The sequence below is a fragment of the Pleurodeles waltl genome, chromosome 3_1 (genome assembly GCF_031143425.1).
Source record: "Pleurodeles waltl isolate 20211129_DDA chromosome 3_1, aPleWal1.hap1.20221129, whole genome shotgun sequence".
Classification (NCBI taxonomy): Eukaryota; Metazoa; Chordata; class Amphibia; order Caudata; family Salamandridae; genus Pleurodeles; species Pleurodeles waltl.
Genome location: NC_090440.1, coordinates 1373090990 through 1373112010, shown reverse-complemented (window position 1 = coordinate 1373112010; position 21021 = coordinate 1373090990). Strand labels below are relative to the sequence as shown.

The 21021-nt window shown below is 41.5% G+C and overlaps 1 protein-coding gene across 1 annotated transcript in view; it reads right to left on the bottom strand.

Moving 5' to 3' along the window:
* The window catches only part of GRIK4 (glutamate ionotropic receptor kainate type subunit 4), a 1066812-nt gene that overhangs the window by 399302 nt on the left and 646489 nt on the right, over nt 1–21021 (bottom strand). Inside the window, exons 4-6 of the mRNA XM_069224875.1 lie at nt 16245–16342; nt 13992–14157; nt 10797–10975 (exon numbers count right to left, since the gene is read on the bottom strand). Of these exons, the coding sequence (XP_069080976.1) occupies nt 10797–10975; nt 13992–14157; nt 16245–16342 (443 nt within the window). The remainder of the gene's footprint in view (nt 1–10796; nt 10976–13991; nt 14158–16244; nt 16343–21021) is intronic.

Sequence of the window (21021 nt, the reverse complement as noted above, 5' to 3'; positions counted from 1 at the left end):
TTTGCCAAACTAATCACTCCAAACAAAGCACGGAGTGGGTAAACTCTGCTAACTTCGCCGATGGAGTGGTGTTTACCCCTCACCTCTAATTATTAATAATAGATATGTCATGATAACATACCCATTAATAACTCACTTTTTAAAAACTTGCTTTTAAAGTATTATTCTTGCTTTTAAAAATAATTTTGCCTTCATGTCAATTTATCTTTTACATCCGCAAGCCTCCACGTCTTCACCCAAGAGGTTATAATACATATAACTCCACTCCTGCAATCACTCCCTCCACTAGCTACCTAGAAATAGAAAAGGACTGTTCAAAACACTCAGCATTGTCAACAGAGCCTGCCAAGGAAAGTGACAAGTATATCTACAAGTTAAATTCAAGCAAAAACAGAACACTTCAGGCTTGCACTACTTGTCACTATATAACCTAAAAATAAGAAATACATAAGAGGCTCTTGCTTCTCAGTGAAAGTTGCCAAGCATGGGACTCACTAAAAGCTTAGATCTGAGGCATCCACGAACATATACACTTCAGAAAACTGTTGAAAACAGGCTATTTTTTTAATAACTACATCATCCCTCAATCCAGGGATAGAACCCAGAAAGATAATTGACCCTTCAAGTAAAGTCTTGTTTATAGCACACTACTTCTGTATCCATATAATTTATGAAGGCCTGACCTATGGCTAACCTGGATATAATATAGTTATGTTTGTTGTGTCTTTGATCATTATGAGTTTGTTCCCTGAGATGATACCAAGGTTTTTGGTGTGGCTGGTGAAGGTGGACATGGGCCCCAGGTCTATTGGCCACCAGGAGGCGTCTCAAGGAGAGTTCTTGTTGCTAAAGATCAGGACTTCAGTTTTACATGGTTACGATTTAGACAGCTCTGTTTCATCCAGTTAGCTACGTTGGACATGCAGTTGTTGACATTGGACCTGGCAGGGCTGTTTTTTTGAGAGAGAGGATGAGCTGCGTGTCATCTGCATAGGATACAATGCTGATTTTGTGATGCCACTTCATATACAACATTTTTAGCCTAAGCCAGTAACAATACAGTAATATTCTGTGGCTGGTAACCAACTGGAGGTCAAACCTCCTACACTCTCATAAGATATATCTGCTGTGTGTATTGTCCATCTCCTAGTTATGTACCAGCCAATAAACCAGCCATTGTCTCTGAGAAGGCATGGAATACTTGAAGAGATCTGCCACAATCTGTTGGAGGGTTCTCCTCTAGTCCATCACTGCAATTGTTAAATACCTTTGAATCATAACTGTGGAAATAAACTACTACATGCCCCCTGCCCCTCCACCTCTGAAAACCTCCCTTCCTGGCGGATTTCTCAAGGAAGCTCAAGACGTGGCTTTTCAACTGAGACATGGCACCCTCAGTGGCCACATACCGTTAAAGGTGATATTGCCGTGCTTTGCAAATATTAAGATTGGTTGAAAGAAAATATGAATCATCTTTATTTGTGCACAAAATAGGTTTCTATTTTTAGGGTTCAGTTTTTCTCTCTCACAGGTCCCCACTAGCTGGGTACTAGGACAGCTTCTTTACATCACAAAATGACGTGGGATAATATTAACAAAATCCATCCCAAGAGATCTCGCCACCACTTCTCTCTCAAACTATGCAAAAAATATGAGGTTTCACAGCCCAGTGCAGTAAATAGCTAAATAGAATATGATCATATGAAATACCATAAAGCATACATAACAACGTTTCAAAACAGGAAAGAGGGAAATATGAAAAAAAATGAGGACATTTATTTTCCCCATTGACTAACAATGCAACAGAGGCAATTTTAGCTGCGAGGCAGCTAAAATAAAGCCATTTTTGGCTTTAAAAATTGGGCGGGAGTCTCCTGCCTTAATCGGGTCTGTTGGGATTTATAATAAAGGGTGCTGCAGAGCGACTGAAAACCATAAACTACACATCTGTTCCCCATACCTCTTCATCCACCACACTGCTAAGTGCTAGGCCCATAACACGATACCTAAAGCATGCTAGTCATCACACATGACATGGAAACTGTTCTCAATTGGGCTCAAAAACAAAGACAACTGCTTTCCAATCACATGCTCTACTCAATATAGTTTGCTACCCATGTAGCAAGAGCTTCAGAGCCTCGCAGAGAAGAAGTAAATTCAATATAACTGCTGCAATACAATAAAAAGTGGAAATCTATATTTATTCCCTGCTTTCTTATGGAAACACAGCCAAAATAATGCAAATTTCGTTAGCATTGTTGTTTGCCATAGAGTTTAAATCTTTATGTAGTACAAATTGGAGAAAACCATGATTCCTGATACTGGGTATCTTCTGACTAAGTGCATGGCTATGTGCATATTTTTCATTTGGTGGTAAATGGAAAAATATTCTGGGGGCAAATGCTGATTTTTTCAGGTATCCTCCTTCTCTTACCGAGCAATAAAAAAAATCACAAAAACACAACAGCACCTCATATTCTACAGTACTGCCCAGACTGTGTGTTGACTGACATCAGCCTGAACATAATTAGGGGACACTCCCTACTGCAGCTATTCTGGTTGCCTTTTACCTACAAACAAAAACAGTTCTAAGTCAGGCGCTATTCTAATTGGTTAACAGACCACTAAAACAGACGAGAATACTAAAACAACATGCTATTTGAGCATTTCGCAATGGTCAACTTTTCAACCAATAAGAAGTCCCTGTGTTAAGCCTATTCTCATTGGCTGTCAATTAATATAGTTGTAGGTAGCCACTGCCCTTTCTGGGCTTTGTGTGGATCAAAAAGGTGCGGGCACCCTACAGAAGAGATTTTGGAGTTAAAAAAAATACCTCTCCGCTGGTGGGTTAAACAAAAAGTGTGGATTTTACCATGTTCTCGTTTGGGAAACAATTTCGTCCAGGCTGACTTCTGACAGAAGCAGATTGCTATCAGAGATTGCTTTTCAGAAAATGAAAGCCACTACATTACACACACTGAGACTGTACATGGAAGGGATGCCAGAGAAAGGTCAGGTCAGAATGATTGTGGAAAACAGACAGACATTTTGTCGAACACAGTGTATTGATGTGAAACTCCAGAGGCAGCCGAAAAGCAATTTGTAGGGAACTAATCTTTGTACAACGTACACTTCACAGGTGCCCCAAAGGCAGAGTACATCTTAGGATCCAATGCCCCCTGCGGAGCAGGATCAATAGTGTGTATGCGCCTGTGGTACAAGCCAACATGTCACAGACCTCTACGGGCTGAAAACGACGGGATCTTTCCAACCCATGGAGGTGACTGCAAGGTGACTGGCCGCAGCCCCACACAGTAGAACTCATTCAGCAATGCAAGCATCTGAGGAAACAGATGCCACAGCAGTGCAGACAGGGGGTATAGCAAGACAAGGCACCACTGCAGCTACAGGCAGAGCGAATTACAGCCTTCTAGGTACGAGAACACAGAGCAAGACACAGCATTACAGCGGCTACCGATACAGCGAATTACATACAGCCTTCTAGGTACGAGAACACAGAGCAAGACACAGCATTACAGCGGCTACCGATACAGCGAATTACATACAGACTTCTAGGTACGAGAACACAGAGCAAGACACAGCATTACAGCGGCTACCGGTACAGCGAATTACAGCCTTCTAGGTACGAGAACACAGAGCAAGACACAGTATTACAGCGGTACAGGTACAGCGAATTACAGCCTTCTAGGTATGAAAAGGAGCAAGCCACAGCATTACAACGGCTACAGCTTGAGTGAATTGCTATCTTCTAGGTATGGAAGAAAGAGGTTGAGCGAATTACGGCCCATATTTATACTTTTTTAGCGCCGCATTTGTGTCTTTTTTTACGCAAAAGCGGCGCAAACATACAAAATACCACTGTATTTTGTAAGTTTGCGCCGCTTCTGCGTTGAAGAGCGGCGCAAATGCGGCGCAAAAAAAGTATAAAAATGGGCCTTCAACTTTCTAGGTACGAGAAGATAGAGCAAGGCACAGCATTCAAGCCACAAAAAGAAAAGGCAAGTCACAGCATCACAGCGGCTACAGGGAGTGAAATTACAGCATTCTATGCCCGGGAAGACACAGAGGCTACAAGTAGCAAATCACTGCATCTTAAGCGCAAGAAGACGGAGCAAGTCACATCACAGCGACTATAGGCAGACTGAACTGCAGCACTCGAGATACAAGGCAGCAAAAATAACATCACAGTGGCTACAGACAGTGAATCACGGTTTTCTAGGCAGAAAACTACAGAACAAGTCACAGCATCACAGCATCTACAGAGAGCGAACTACAGCATTCTAGGCAGATCACATTGGCTACAGACAGTAAATCACAGCATTCTCGGTACAGGAAAAGAGAGCAAGTCACAGTGGATACAGGCAGCTTGAAGCACAGCTTTTTAGGCGAGAAGACAGAGTAAATCACAGCTTCACAGTGGCGACAGAGTGATTCACTGCTTTCTAGACACAAGATGGGAATATTTGCAATAAATCTAAGATGCAGGGGAAGAGTTTAAATAAGGGTTTACGCTCAACAGGTTGATAAACAAACTTCAAAGGTGACAATTTCTCTTTTATTGAAACAATCGTAATAAAATCATAAACTGTCTTAGAAGGAGGAGAACTAGATGGCTTCTGATACAAAAAAAGAAAAGAAGCTAATAGGATATGGGTAAAAATCATGGAAGTTGTCAAACAAAACAATTACACAGCCTTCGGGAATATTATTGGTTAATGTAGTGGTAGTACGTGAGTTCAAAAGTAATAACATCACTGGTGATGAATGGTGCAACTATATCTCCTCACTATATGCTTTGAATAGCTCAGGGAACTTTAAAATGGATTGCAGCATGCCAAACTCCTGCCTTGGCCATAGGGATGAGGTTATCCTTCCTTGTCCATCTAAGTTACAAATTTAGAAAATCCTTTTGGGTGCAAGGTGTACAGGGGCAAGAGGGCCTGATCAGGTTGCTATTTCCATTATTAAGATAGAGGCAGACTTAAGGGCGACATTTGGTTGCTTTGTTTCAATTTTGCTACATATCTGGGGAGATACCCAACTCTTGGAGGGCTAGTATCATACGCCCATTGCATAAAAAAGGCCCCCAAATTATTCCAAGTAATTATAGACAATTTACTCTCCTAGACGCAACTGGAAAAATCTTTGCAAAGTCCGTATTAAATAATCTACAGGACTGGTAAAAGAAAGGCTGATCTTGCCCTTGGAACAAGCTGGCTTCTGACCAAGTTGCTCCACCCTAGATAATATAACCATACTACACCATAATGTGAAGAAGTATGTCCAGAAACGGGGTATGCCTGGTTACGGGGCATTCATTGACTTCTCTAACCGCCTTCGACCACATGGACAGGCACTACCTGTGGAGGAAACTTAGGGATCTAGGTATTCCAGATGGGCCATTAAAACCGATAATAGCCCTGCACACAGCTAAGTGGCGTCAAGTAATGTTGGGGGGTAATCATGGCCTTATGCCAAAAATGTAAACAAAAATGGCTTAAATCAAGGCTGTCTATTAGCGACTCTTCTTTTCTAATTAAACATCGCTGACTTGCCATGACAGATGGATCTTGTAGGAGGAGAGTCCCTTATGGCTGGGTCATACCCGATAGCGGCACTCTTATATGCAGATTATATCGTATAACTAGACCTGACCCCTAGAGGCTTGCAGAAACACCTTCAATGTCTGACAACATTTGCGGACATTGAAGCTTTTATCTAAAAGTCAACAAAAAAAAGTAAAGTAATTACATATCAACGGAAGGGTTGTCACCTGAATACGAACTACAGATGGCTCTTGGGTACTGTGCGTATAGAAATAGTTAAATCTTATTCATACTTAGGAAAAAAAACAGATAATTTAAGCTAGAAAGAACATAGTGTCCACCTGACAAATAGGGTATTGCCCCATGCGCACTTAAGGCACTTTATGGCACTACAGGTGTTTTATTAATTTAGACTACAAGATGAAAATTCCGCCCAAACTATTATATGTGGTGGAATCCATAAATGCTAAGCACTGGCACTTTATGCACAAAGTAGACGGGAAAATCCTGAGATCAATTTTCAATCTAAACACCATGGCACCAATAGAGGCACTACGCATCAAAATGGGGCTGGTCGGCACCTGGGGCTATTATCTTATACATTCAAAGAAGAATTCTCTGAGGAAACTTACAAGCACCGAATGTTTCACTCCAGTGAGGAGTGACCATACTTTGGTGTCCAACCTTATTCTAGCACTAGAGCACTTAAGCCTGAAACCGGTGGATCTGCAAGATATGCGCTATTGCAGTCCTTGAGGCTACCTACAATCTTCCATGGAACTGAGTTCTATGGAGCAGAATGTAGGCGAATAAAAAGGGTGGGGACGTAAATAAGACAGGAAGTGTTTCAGCCCCACAGCCCTATTTAAGATGGAATTTGGAACATGGGGTCCACCGCTGCATGCTTAAGCTCAGACTAAATTGCCTCCCTTAAAGTGGTGTGGTGAGTGCCTGGCGGCAAATAAGTTGGGTCGAATGGAGGAGTAAATTGTGCAAGAGTGCACTTCAGACGGTTGATCATGTATTATATGTTTGCCCTGTTTTAAAAATATGCTAGATGCCATTTTTTAAAACCCCTGTTTATGAAATATGATAATAAATCGCCTAGAGCAGCTGCTCAGTATCTCTATAACCTGGTTAATAAAATTATGTGCTATAGAATTTTTACACTTTTCAAGAGTTTTTTGAAGCATGTATTAACTCTGTCTTCTTTAGTATAATATGCATAACACTTTTATACCTGAATATAAGTCTACTGTATTAAGTTTATTTCTGTTGATGTTTTCCTGTCGATCTTTTTGTAGATCTAAAAACTGTAATTACAATCTGAAATCTAAATCTAAGAACACAGATCAAGTCACCATCACAGCATATACAGGCAGAGTAAGTCACAGCATTCTAGGTCTGAGAAGACACAGCAAGTCACTGCAGCTCAGTGACTACAGATAGTAAATCACAGCATCTTAGGCACAAGAAGACAGAGCAAGTCACGTCACTGCAACTACAGACAGAGTGAACCGCAGCATTTGAGATACAGGGAGATAGATTGAAAGTCACATCACAGGCAGAGTAAGTCGCAGCATTCTAGGGACGAGAACATTACAGCATTTTTGGACCCCCCACACTCGAAGAAAACCATATCAATGTGGGCCCTGTAGAGAGCAAATCAAAAACTCTCCGGGAATTGCAGACAAAATAAGTCACAGCATCCCTCGCACTGGCAGAAAAAGCAAGTCACATTACAAAGAGCTGCAGAAAGAGCAAACCATGAATTAGAGGGACCCCTATAGACAAAGAAAGCCACAAAATGGGGGCCTTTAAGGAGTAAATCAAAGAATTATAGGAGCTTGCAGAGAGAGAATCACATCAATATAAGGATAGGCAGGCTCAGCAAGTTACAGCATTCCCAGCAACAGTAAAATAAGGTAAGTCACAGCCTTACACTAAGCAGTCAAAAAAGCAGCACACAGCGTTACAGTGACCAGCAGTGCAAGTCAATATTGCAACAAAGAAAGTGACAGGACCGTGTCAATGCAAACACTCAGCCCTGCTAAAAAACAAAATCACAAAAGATTGATGGACTGAGTGCTGAACAAGCCAAACACTCAGCCCTAGTCACAGATCTGGGTTAAATTCATTGTTCTTTTGCTCACCCTGCTACCCCAGTATGGACCCAGCCATATGCAAATCAGTTTTGACCCTGTCCCACATGGGAACAGCCCAGCCCAAACTGCTAGGCCAGGTGCTCCCTGGAACAAAAACAAATATCCTTGGACCGGTTTCACGGTATCACCCTTTATCAGCCAGGCTAGCTTGAATCCAGTGGCACAATGAGCAAAGGACCCACGACTGGGCATACCCTTTCCACTTAGGGCAACTTTAGCAGCACAAAAGGATGATGGGCGGAGTGCTGAACAATGCAAACACACACCCCCAGTCACAGATCTGGGTTGAATCCATCGTTCTTTTGCTCACCATGCCACCCCAGTTTGGACCCAGCTATATGCAAATCAGTCTTGACCCTGTTTGATTTGGTCTACATTCTATCCATCAACTGTTCTTTTTGCATTTGTCACCCCAAATGGGAAGAGTATGCCCAGACATGGGTCCCGTGCTCACTATGCCACCAAATTCAAGCTAGCCTGGCTAAAGAGGGGTGATAACCTGAAACCAGTCCCAGGATGCTTGTTTCTGGTCCAGGGAGGACCTGGCCTGGCAGTTCGGGCTGGACTGTTCCCATGAGGAACAGGGTCAAGACTGATTTGCATATGGCTGGGTCCAAACTGGAATGGCATGGTGAGCAGATAAACTGATGGATTAAAGCCAGATCTGTGACTAGGGGTGAATGTTTGATTTGGTCTACATTCCGTCCATCAACTGTTCTTTTTGCAAAAACAAAATCACAACATTATTAGGACCCATGGGCAAATGAATGCAGAGAGCTACAGAGACCTGCAGAGAAAGCAAGTCACAGCATTAGACAGCAATAGGCAAAACAAGTCGCAGCATGAAAGGATCTATGTACTAAGCAAATCACATCATTAAAGTGATCTATCTACAAAGCAATCACTGATCACTAAAATGATATTCTATGTAAGTAACGGAGTTACTGAAACTAAACTCAAATAAACACAGAGAAAGTTACAGCGTTCTGGAAAAAACAGATAACTTCATAACAGCACTCGCAGCTGCAGATAGGCAAGGAACATCATTTTGGGGCCCTGTAATCACAAGTCACAACTACACAAGGGCTTTGGATAGAATAGATCAGAGCATTCAACGACCTTTACACAGACAAAGATTCATAGGTCCTGGAAGGAGTACAGGTCCCAGCATTATTGGGCCTAGTAGAGAGAACAAGGCACACCATTTTAATGAACACGTGCAAGTAGAATGCATTAACTTTCAAAGGCCCGCACAAAGAATGTCATCAATTGCAGATATCTGTCAATAAAGCAACTGTACTATTAAATGGCTTTCCGACAGACCATGTCACAACTTTACTAGACTACCAAATGAGCAAGACAATCTCACCTTCTGCTGCAAAGTGTCTGCTATGGAAGATGTTCTCTGAGACATTATACATGATCAAATGTGTATGCGATGGAAGGTGAATGGACTCTAGGAGGAACTCATCTTATGAAAGGAGCAGTAAGTTGTGTCCCCTGGGACGTTTGTACCTGATGCAATAGATGATGGGTGAAGGGTGTGCTTTAGATGATCATGCCTGATTGCAAATGTGGTAGGTGATACTTGAGCCCTGGAGGTTTTGTACCTGTTGGAAAGTGTTGCATGAAGAGCGTGAGTACTCGACAGTCATTGCACACTGCTGATAAGTGTTTATGGTGAACCTAATGTTTGTCTTTAATTGTGGTAGGTGAAATGTGAGAGCTCCTCTTTGCTTGATGGTGTGACCCCCAGAGAATGACTGCTACCACTGTTGGATGGGGTGCATGGCGACTGTTACTTTAATAGAGGGTTTGTTGAAGTGGAGTGAGCAACTAAGGCCCATATTTATACTTTTTGACGCTAAACTGCGCTAACGCAGTTTAGCGTCAAAAAATTTAGCGCCGTCTAACGCCATTCTGAAGCGCCATGCGGGCGCCGTATTTATGGAATGGCGTTAGCCGGCGCTAGCAGACCGGCGCTGCCTGGTGTGCGTGGAAAAAAACCACGTAGACCAGGCAGCGCCGGCGTAGGGGGAAAATGGCGTTAGGGCGTCTTAAAATGGGGCAAGTCAGGTTGAGGCAAAAAAATCGCCTCAACCCGATTTGCGCCATTTTTTTCGACGCCCAGACGCCATTTAAATGACTCCTGTCTTAGTAAAGACAGGAGTCATGCCCCCTTGCCCAATGGCCATGCCCAGGGGACTTATGTCCCCTGGGCATGGTCATTGGGCATAGTGGCATGTAGGGGGGCACAAATAAGGCCCCCCTATGCCACCAAAAAAAATAAAAAAAAATAAAAAATTATACTTACCTGAACTTACCTGAATGTCCCTGGGATGGGTCCCTCCATCCTTGGGTGTCCTCCTGGGGTGGGCAAGGGTGGCAGGGGGGGTCCCTGGGGGCATGGGAGGGCACCTGTGGGCTCATTTTGAGCCCACAGGCCCCTTAACGCCTACCCTGACCCAGGCGTTAAAAAGTGGCGCAAATGCGGGTTTGTTTGACCCGACCACTCCCGGGCGTGATTTTTGCCCGGGAGTATAAATACGACGCATTTGCGTCGCCGTCATTTTTTTAGACGGGAACGCCTTCCTTGCATCTCATTAACGCAAGGAAGGCGTTCACGCAAAAAAATGACGCTATTTGCCCATACTTTGGCGCTAGACGCGTCTAACGCCAAAGTATAAATATGGCGTTAGTTTTGCGCCGAATTTGCGTCGAAAAAAACGACGCACATTCGGCGCAAACGGAGTATAAATACGGGCCTAAATTCTGCCAGTAAATGTGGGTGGTGAATGGCGACTGTTACTTCTACAAGTTTGATGTTGAAGATTGACAGTGGATGTTACTTTCAGTCAGACAGTGTTGGAAGTGGGCAGGGATAGTTACCTTCTTTAGGGTGCGTGGGTCTTGGGTAGCAACTACATTCTTCTACCAGAGTATTTGGCAGAATGTACAGCTACTCCTGGCAGATTGCATTCCTTCTGCTGTAGGGTGGTGGATGTGAGTAGTGAGACCAGCCTGCTGACCAACTATGTAGTACGTAGAAGGGAAAAAATCTTACCTTTTGTAGGATGGTATGGGACATAGAAGCATTGGCATGTACGATGATGGTGGATGTTTTGTCGTCCCGGATTTCTTTCAGAAGTGGTGTAGGGTCACGACGGTCATCCAGCATCCGCACAGATAGACAGTCCTTTGAAATGAGAAACTGGCGAAGCAACTTCTCCAGGTTTAAAAGGCCTGAGAGAGGCGAAACAAGAAACAAACTAGAGCATTTACCTAATAGTTTGAAGTAATAAAAACTGTATAGCAATTATATAAACAGATATACTGTAAAAGCAAAGTTTGAGAAGAGGAAATGCTGTGTTATACTCTAACTATTTTAGGTGTTCAACACCGAAAGCAGGCCTTTTTAAAAATGATAACACTCCTTTGAAAATTTTTGAAAAGTTTGGGATTTTATGCGAATGTTGTTTTAGATTTACTGTCATTCCCTTGTGAAATAAAAACCTCACATCCTCTTAGTAAAACGTATGTGGCTAAAAAAGACAAAGGAATGTGGTGATGTACCCAGTGCAGCGCCACTTTCCTTGCACCCCTTAGTGGCCCCCTAACACCAACATGTGTGCGCTGTATTTAAGACACGGTGCACCATGGCTCATGGTAAGGGGCAATAGCATCAAAATCCTTGATGCTATTGATGTACTGTTCAGGGTTAGCACCAACATTTTGGTGCTAACCCTGAACAGTACATAGGGGCCCATTGTAAACAATGGTGTGCCCCCTTTTAACGCTTATTCTAAGCAGGTGTTAAAAGGGCCAAAAAAAAGACACAAAGAAATCTCTTAGATTTCTTTGTGTAATTTTTCAGCCCCCCCTAATTGGGGAATGGCCCCTCTACATTCATTATACCTGGCGCAGGCATGATGTAGCGTTAAGGGTTACAAAGTGGCAGAATGCATGCATTGCACCACTTTGTAAATATGGCGCAGAGAAAAGGCCACTTTAGCTTCGCCTTAGCATAAAAAAGTGATGCTAAGGTGGCGCTAAAATGGCGCTAGGCCCTCTTAAATCAGGGGCAAAATCTTTTTCACAAGGTTTTTATTGAACTTTGTAGAAACACAATCTTAGCAATATCCACAAAATCTGGATTTTTTTTTCTCAACTTCAGGAATGGGAGGTAATTTACATATATAGAAGTCACTTTGTCCTACCCTAATTCTGCTGGAAAGGAAGAGTTATTTAACAGAAATTCAGTGCCGCAAGTGCTTCTGCTGAAGCACCGCATGCACCGAAAGTAGCCAACCATCTGCACAGTTTCAAATTTTTCCAATTAGCTCACATGCAGTGTTGTTTTTCTGGAAATTAGGTTAGAAAAATGGCACTCAGATGAAGTTTTCACAAAAAAGCAATTTGCAGATATTTCCACAAACATTTTTTTATGTTTTTTTATATTTTTGGGAAACATTGCAAACTCTGCAAATCACAGAATCAGGTTATCACGAGCTGAGTCGTACACTAAGTTGGCTACTTCAATGTGTTAAATATATTTTATCTTCAATTTTTTTTTCACAAGTTCTTTTTATCTAATCAAAATATATCTCATATTCATTTTATCTGTTTATGTCTATCCTTTGCTTGTGTACTGCACCATAGTGATTCATTTTTTTAACCTTTGTTGTTTTGCTTTTCCGTGTTTCATTTCCAGCTTTCTAAAGTGATAGCAGTAAAATATAGGGGTAAATTTACAAACAAGTCACAAAATAAAAACAGCAATGCAACTTGCTTTGCTGTGTTGCGTGACAGGACGGAAATACACCATATCTACTAAGATATGGTGCATTCCTGCCCTCTCCCTGGATTGGCACACTGAGTGCAGCCTAGCGACAATGCAGACCCCTTTGCATCACGGAGCTAAAGACATGATTGTTTTTTAGAATAAAGGGAAAACTTGATGCATAAAAAGAATCCTCAGTTACTTTTTCTGCTTTCTGTGTCTGCTGCAGAATGTAGCACATGTAGAAAGAGGAAAACATGAGGAGAAATAAACATATTTCTCACAGGGATGGCTTGGCATTTTCACTCATTCCCAGGTACAATAGTCTTAGTAAATATGGGAATGCCCCAAAATCCATGAGTGGGTATATGGGAACCCCCACATTTCACCCATGGAACGCCTTCCTAATGCAGAGTAACACAAGGCAGTCTTGCGTTACTCCAGTTTTACTACGCCACATGAAGTGACTTTACGTGTCTTAGTAAATTTCACTGAAGACCTTGGTTTGCCTTGTGTGACAGAATCGCAACACAGCAGCTTTGTAAATCTAAGCCATAGTGCTTAAAACGCCTAATAAATAAATAAATCTTTCTCCTGCGTCCTCTACTCCAGTAGGAAACATTCCATTATTTCATGCTCATCTGTTTTCCCCAGCGCTGCTTTCTGGGTTCTCTGCCCCCTCACTATCTCTTCTTTGTTTACGGTTGTGGTGCAAATAAATGTTTGTCACCGAGTTTTCTCTTTACAATAGATATCTTTAAACAAAACATTTTTTTCGCAAACTTCCAGTAACCTTCTTTTAGGGGCTTCTAAGAAGTCAGAGCAAGTTAATATTTTCCCCATTATCCAGATCCGGCTTTGGATACTGGGTCAGATAATGTTAAACGTCCAGTCACAACTTTTTCTCATAATCTACTTATGAACCTTTATTCATATTAGTTCCATTTATTTTTGAACCTTGATAACCTTTTAAAATTATTTTATAGGCCTTTTTGCCAAGAATGGTATTTTTCTTCATAAAGGCCTCAGCAGAAGGGGGTCAAATTAGAAAACTGACCCACACCTTCATTCTTTGTTTTGAGGTTTCATCAGAATGAGGTACAGACCTCAAATCATTACTTTGAACTGCAATTACAGTTTTAGCTGCCTAGAATAAGGTGGATCCATTCAACACATCTGAAATGGCGTTCTTTTGTCACAGAGAATGATGTACCTTAAGTTAGTTGATATACAAATATTTGCTTGATCAATAGGGATTCAAATTTCTAGATACAATGAGGTAAGGTGAATTACTTGAGTACATGTCGAGACATCCATGTTGAGATCATGAATCTTGGTGCCACAAGATTTTCTTGTAGGTATCTAATCACCCAACAGGCGGCCATCCTTTTAAGTGAAAGAACAGACCTTGGATGGACCATGGAATACATCTCTCAGGATGAAGCCCTATGACTCTGGAATATAGACAACAATACTCACACTCTGCTTTGGCACAAATTAGGCAGGCAGTGGTGCTGTTGAAGAAGTGGAGCACAGAAGCGACAGCAACACTGACGTCTGTGTTACTGGGGTGGAGGTTGAGGGTGGTGAATCTCTGAAACTGGAACTTCAGGAACTCTTCTGGACCAACTTTGACATGAGGAACCTGGAAAGGAGAAGAACAGAAGCAGAGAGTGGTGGCTATGGTCAGGGGTGTGATTGAAGAAAGTCAGCAGAGGATACAAGTGGGTAATTAGGACAACAGAATGTGAATTGGTTAGTGAAAATGTGGGGAAAGGCAAAATAGAAGGCAACAGAAGAGAAATGGGAAGGCTAGGAGCAGCAGGGAGACATAGCAGGAAGTGTGGATGATGGGATAGGAAGGCTGTAGATGGAGTACTGGGTGAGAGGACATCAGTAGAATATCCGGGTAAGAGACCAGTAGTAGAACATGGTGGGCATACAGTAGGATGACGAGGTGGGAGATCAGCAGGGGCAGACTAGGAGAATTAAATTGAGAAAACTATATGAGAAAGAGTAGTAGATGGATAGGTTGAAAGCTCAGCCAGAGAAAACGGTGGAAGGGCTGTGGGAAGGACAAAGCGTATGAGTGTGGCATCAGACAGATAGGGTCGTTGAAGACTAGTTTAGAGCAGGATGGCATAAACAGCAATAGAGGACAGAGTGGAAGAGCCAAAATATAAAGAGAAAGAGAGGACAACAGTAAGGAAAGAGTGTGAGAGGGCTGAAGTGAGGAGATAATACAAGAGATTAATAGTTCGATGATAGGGTGCTAGTAAATGGGCAGTAATATGTGATACAGTAGAGTGGCATAAAAGTAACAACAAAGATGATGCTTGGATGTGGCATAGGATTCACTGTAGACAGGGATCACTACCCCATTTTTTTTATCCAAGGTTAGAAGACTTGTCTGATTGGTTCAATTATACAATGAAGTCCCTCTTCCATTCATGTCCAAACTATCAAACAGTGCTATATGACTGTCACACTTGAGAAGGAAGTTTTAAAAATGCAACAAGGCATTTCAGATCTCTATGAGAATGACCAATAGTGTGTGATGAGGACAAAGGAAGGTGGCAGGCAGGAAGTGTTAATGGACATCTCAGCAAGGATTATAATGTGTGAGTTGAAGTCATGAGGACTGTGAGGTTTAAGACTCAGGAATGAGATTGGAAGGACTGGGATATGTGGTGCAAATTACTGAGTAGTGTGGTTAGATGCAGTTAGGAATATGGTGAGATAGACTAGGGAATGTGGAAAATATGGAGTCACTATTAAGACATTTGTAAGGAATTCGAACGTTGGCCTGAAGAAGGTAGTTGTAGCAATGTAAGCCACCGAAACACATTCATGATTGTTTAAAATGCCTTAGCATTCTTACATTATACAAGCAATTTAAGAAATATTACTGCATAATCATAAGATAGATGGAAGGGCTACAAAGAAAATAGATTAGAATGAGTAGTAGTTTTGTATTTCATTTGTGATAAAATGAACTATATGTGTGAACGAATGTGTTTATCTGTCTATTATTATTTTTAATGGATTAAGTGTTTTTACACATGTAATACATGAATTCTTTGTAAGTCAAGTTAGTTTGCTTTTTGCACAGTACACCATCATCTTTTGAGCAATTTTATATAAATTCTCCACACATGGATGTGGTTAGTTTGGGGGTATAACCCTGGGGAGCTTTATGTTTGTTGTTTGTTTTACATGTCTCTGTCCCCTTAGTTCAGAGGGGTCTCTCTCATTTTGTGACTGCATATTCAAAATGAAATAAGTGAATAAATAATGCCAGCAAACATTTCCGAAATGGTTTGAAATAAAGAACACTCACTTTAAGTATGTATCATGAAATAATTTTCATGTAGACTTTGGTATAAAGTTTTTAAAAATACATATCAAGTCAGGAAATTACCATATGTACGAGGATGCGTCAACATTTGCAAATCTATAAATTTGACTCATTTGTGAGGGTTTATTTCACTCTCTCTGAGGAGTTCTGAACATCGTCATACACTTCTCTATGAGTTCATACTCTGCATGTTACTTTAAAGATAGAAGTTGATCAACTAAATTAGTTTGTAGATCCTCTGAGGGAGGCCTACGTAATATGTAAGACAAAGCTGAAAACACACATTTTTAAATAAATTCATGACAAATGGGGGATTGGAAAGAAACAGAAAAATAAGTTTGGTGCGAAACCGAAACAGTGACTGTCTTTCCTACCTCCTTTTCTCCACAGATGTTGCTGATTATTGAGCTGGATGCAGGACTCGAGGATGGGCCAAGAACAGCTACCACCCCCTTTGGAAGAATTTGGCACACTGCAAAAAATTAAGTTTAGAAGATTGAAAGGAATTGCTTTTCTATTTTCTTTTATCATTTTAATAAGCGTACTTCCTTTGGGCCTTCTGTACAATAAAGAGAGCAATACTAATGAGCAAAGGTTTGCCACATTGATTTAAGAGCTAGTGATATTGTATGATGATGTTTATATATCATAACAGACTCACAGTGTACTAGATATCCTTTAAATTATTTGAGTTTGTTCATAGAAAACTGATAAATTGTCATTGTTATTGTGTGGATTGGGCATCATTTTAAATAATAATCTCACTGTATCTACATATTATGTAGTCAAAACACATCATTGTTTCACCTTCCCCTATCATAATATTCCCAAAGTAGCCAATATTCCCATAACGTAAAAACTAAATTCCACCACTCTCCTTTCTATAAGGCTCACCTATAGCTACCATTTTCCATGGCAAAAATCTCATTGTACTCATCAGTTTCAAGCTGTGCCCAGCATGTGATAGGCTAAGAATTTCCCAATAGCACTGATGGACCTAGCATCCTTAGGGTGGCTTACTCCAGACATTTTGCCTTTACCTCATGTTTTGTTGCTGTATTCTTTTGTTGGCCTTAGGACTCTGAGCACTTTATCACTGCTGATCAGTGCTAAAGTGATTGTGCCTCTCGCCTAAACATGCTAACATTGTTGTAGCCATAATTGGCATATTTAGTTTACCTTTAGGTCCTTTGCAGAGTGGTTTACCACATACACAGGGCCTGTAAATTAAATCCTACTAGTTGGCCTGCAATGCTGATTGCGCCACCCACCTGTAAACATGTAAACATGTCTTAAGCCTGCCACTGCAGAGTCTGTGTGTGTGGTCTCACTGCCACCCGACTTGGCATCTAAAACCTCTTGCTCGGCCCAGAACTCCCCTTTTGTTACATATAAGTCCCCCCGAAAGTAGGCTCTAGGTAGCCCATAGAGCAAGGTGCCATGTGAGCAAAAGATAGGACATGTTTAAGTTTACAATGTCCTAGTAATTAAAAACTCCTAAACTCATTTTTCATTACTGTGAGGCCTGCCCCTCTCATAGGCCAGCATTGGAAATTCCTTATAAAATCTTTAAGCTGTAATTCCCGATCTGAAGGGAGCAGCTGATCATGTTTAGTACTTTTGGAATAGTAATAATAAATCCTCTTTCATGGTAAAGTTGAATTTATTATTACTATTTTAGAAATGGCACTCTTAGAAGGTGGACATTTCCCTGCACTCTGCCCTGTGTGCCTACAGCCTATATCCAATACACGTCTGGCTTTGGCTAGGTGACAGCTACGCTTGTGCATTCCCTTCGGGCACCCACAACACAGGATACTCAGCCACATCTGCATTCAGCTGCATACTGATGGGTCTTCCTGGGGAGGAGGTTGGAAATTTCTCACACTTACAACTCAAACGGGAAGGGACAAGAGTTCACACAAAGGGGCTGATTCCCTCCCACTTGCTGTCTGGAGATGAGAGTGACCTGAAAGGGGGACCTGTTCATTTCACAAGAATTCTTTTGCAGTTATCCCTCAGCATCAAAGACACTTTTTTGTATAAGTACTGGGTCTCTTGACCCACCAGAGTAGTACACAATTGGACCAAAAAGAAACTCTGCTGGAGTAAAGGTAGCTGTGCCGGAAGGATTGCCACTTTGCTGCATCTGACTCCCCCCAGGGACTGCTGCCTGCCTTGGTAAGCTTCCCTGCTGCCTGCTGACCTTTGCCCCACCAAGACGAAATTGTAAAACATCTCCAGAGGGACTCCACAGGCTTGCTGGCCTACCCCTGTTTTTCCTCTGAGGTCTCTGGGGCACAGAAGACCTTGAAAATCGCAGGGACTAGCTGGTTCTGGCACCCTGTGTATCCGTCAGTGCACCCTTCTGAGAAGCACTTTAACCAGCAAAAGTGTCAGCATGTGTCAGATCGCTGCATCAAATACATTGTACCTCAATGCAAGTGCTGTGCTGCTGCAAGGACTACATATGGGGAGAGACCGCCTAACAGAACTGCCAGAGTGAGTGGCTCCTGGCTTACCTGATCGAATTATCCAAGTGCGTGACTCCCAGCCCGCAGACAGCGCAGTGGGTGCTTAGTGTGTTCTGCCCTGGGCTGCCCTGCCGACAGCATGCAAGATGCTGTGCCCGGACTGCCTGCAGCGTTTTGGGTCCTGTCTGTGGCGGCGAGTGCCTTTACCTTTTCTGCCCGGACTGCGGATCCAGCCCTGGGGCAGCGCAGAGTTACCTGATCATTGGCTCGAGCAGACCCTTCTGGCTTGCACGGTGCTCTACACCACTGAAAGTGTTCACCCTACTGCTGAGAAGCCAATCCAGTGACATTATAGATAACACACCAACTGAGACACAGCTCCTACGGAGTAACATTTCAAAGAGCATTCTTTTACCGTAAGGCGAGTAATAGGCCCGCATTACATTTCCCCCTCTTTCTTATGACAGTTGGCACACGTTATATCGTACACAATGCTTACTGGATTCTTATCATTTTTGCATCTTATGTTTTCTATATACAGAGTCCCTTATCTTCATAATCTTGTGTGGAGTCTTTTTGTGGTGTGTCACCTTGTTGCTACAAGTGTAGTGCACAAATACTTTACACGTTGACTCAAAGGGTAAGCCTGCCTGCTCTGCGCCAAGTTACCAGAGGGTGAGCACAGGTTATCTTTAGCATGTAACCTTGCCCTGACTAGAGTGGTGTGTTCTGCCTGGCTTAGGTACACGAATCACCGTTCTATAGCCGTAGTATTCTCCTAAAGTCACTGTTCCTGATCCTAGCAACATTGCTATTTCATTGTTTGCACGCCTCAAATAGATATCATATATTGCAACCTACAATGAAAAAGCTCGTGTTGAAATCTCCTCTTTGCAGAGCTGTTTTAATTAATCAATTATTCGTAAGTTACATAGTGAAAGGCATTTAAAATAAGGCACATTCAGTGCCTGAGCAATTTTCTTGAACCATGAATGCTCGTTTTATTGTTCAGAGCCATTCGAAACTGAGCCTAGGGTACTCAAAATTCTTGAAAATACTTTCAATCAATAACTCCAAACGATACAGAAGCAAAGATCTTCTCCATAATTAAGGCTAAATGACGAAAATCTTCTCTCTCAAACTCAATAAAGTAGGTAACTAGTAAAGGGTATGGGTAAGGGTGATCCCCCATAAACAGAAGCATGGAGGTAGCTATTAAAGATAGTGATCAAGTAAAGGAAAGAGAAATTAAAAGTTAAGAATAGGGAAAGGTGGGTTGATACAGTGGAGTTCCTCCCTAAATTCAAAACACGAATTCAAAGATGTACCTCAGAATTCCCCCCAAAAAAGCATCATACAAGCAAAGGTAATCTTAAAATTGGAAACCTGAGGCTAATCATTTCAAAGTTAATCTCCAGTGATTAATACTCCAGATAAACAAATAGAACCATTCTGTTATTGAGCCATGTCTATTGTGTCTGATTATGGCACTTCAAGTGAAGATGTCCACACAGATTTCATGATCAATTTGTGGATGCTACACAAGCTAAAGGCCAATAAAAATTCTATATATAGTTGTTAAGAAAAGGCTAACCAATTAATATGTTCCAAGTTTGCCAATTTTAGGGGTTTTAGTGACGTCATAGACTATGAGGCTGAAAACCGAGTTGGTATTAAATGTCACCGGAACCCCGAGATGGCAATATAAGCTCACATTACGAATGTATATGTTATGTATTTGTTATATAACATAATTTATTAATTGATTTTACTACTCATTAGAAATATTTTCGGTATTAGGACCTCTTCCTCTTAGTGTTCAATGTTTGCCTAAATCTGCTGCTAAGTTTGTCAATGTTTTGAGAAACGTGTGTTTTGTTATGGATATTGGGCTAATATTTATAATGTGTTTTTATGCAACAATTTGTACTATTATAAGGCACATTATAAATGCAAAGCTGCAAGGTACGGCAAATAAAAACGAATTCTAAAATGTGCATTTCTTTGCAGTACATTGACAATACAGCTTAGGTTTAACAACACATAAAGAAAGAAAATAAAATGCAATGTGAACAGTGTAACTTTTTTTTGTCAGAGTTCTGTTTTTACAATATTTATTTTCACACACTGGGGTGGATTCATTGGTAAATACTTGCATCAAAGATGGGCATGAAAGGGGGAGCTTGTCAGATGTGCTGATGAATGCTTTGACAGCAGGACTGTCATTGCGGAAGTGTTTTTAATATAAATACATATGTGCCATAGGTAAGCTTTCATTACCTATCTGTCTTTCTGTTTATCTATCTATCTATCTGCAGACATCACCGAATAGTTATGGTTAGGTCATAGCTTACGTAGGGAGATTTTTTTTTATGTTGCTAATAGCTTTGGCGCAGTTTGACAAATCTGGCATCATTTCAAAAACCTTAAAAAAAACATTAACACACCTCAGGTTCTTCATGAATATTATGCACTGATCCATAAACCAGAGGCCAAAAATAAAGAAAATGTGAGGGGTCCCAAAATGTTGGTTTTCCATGCTAATTTCCATAGGAAACAGTGCTCTTCAATGCAGGAAAAATGGCTGAACAGAATTCCACCAAACCTAGTAAAAATTTGAATTTTAAGTAGAAAGCATAGCATGTTTTTCATGATTGAGTATTCATCCATTCAGCTT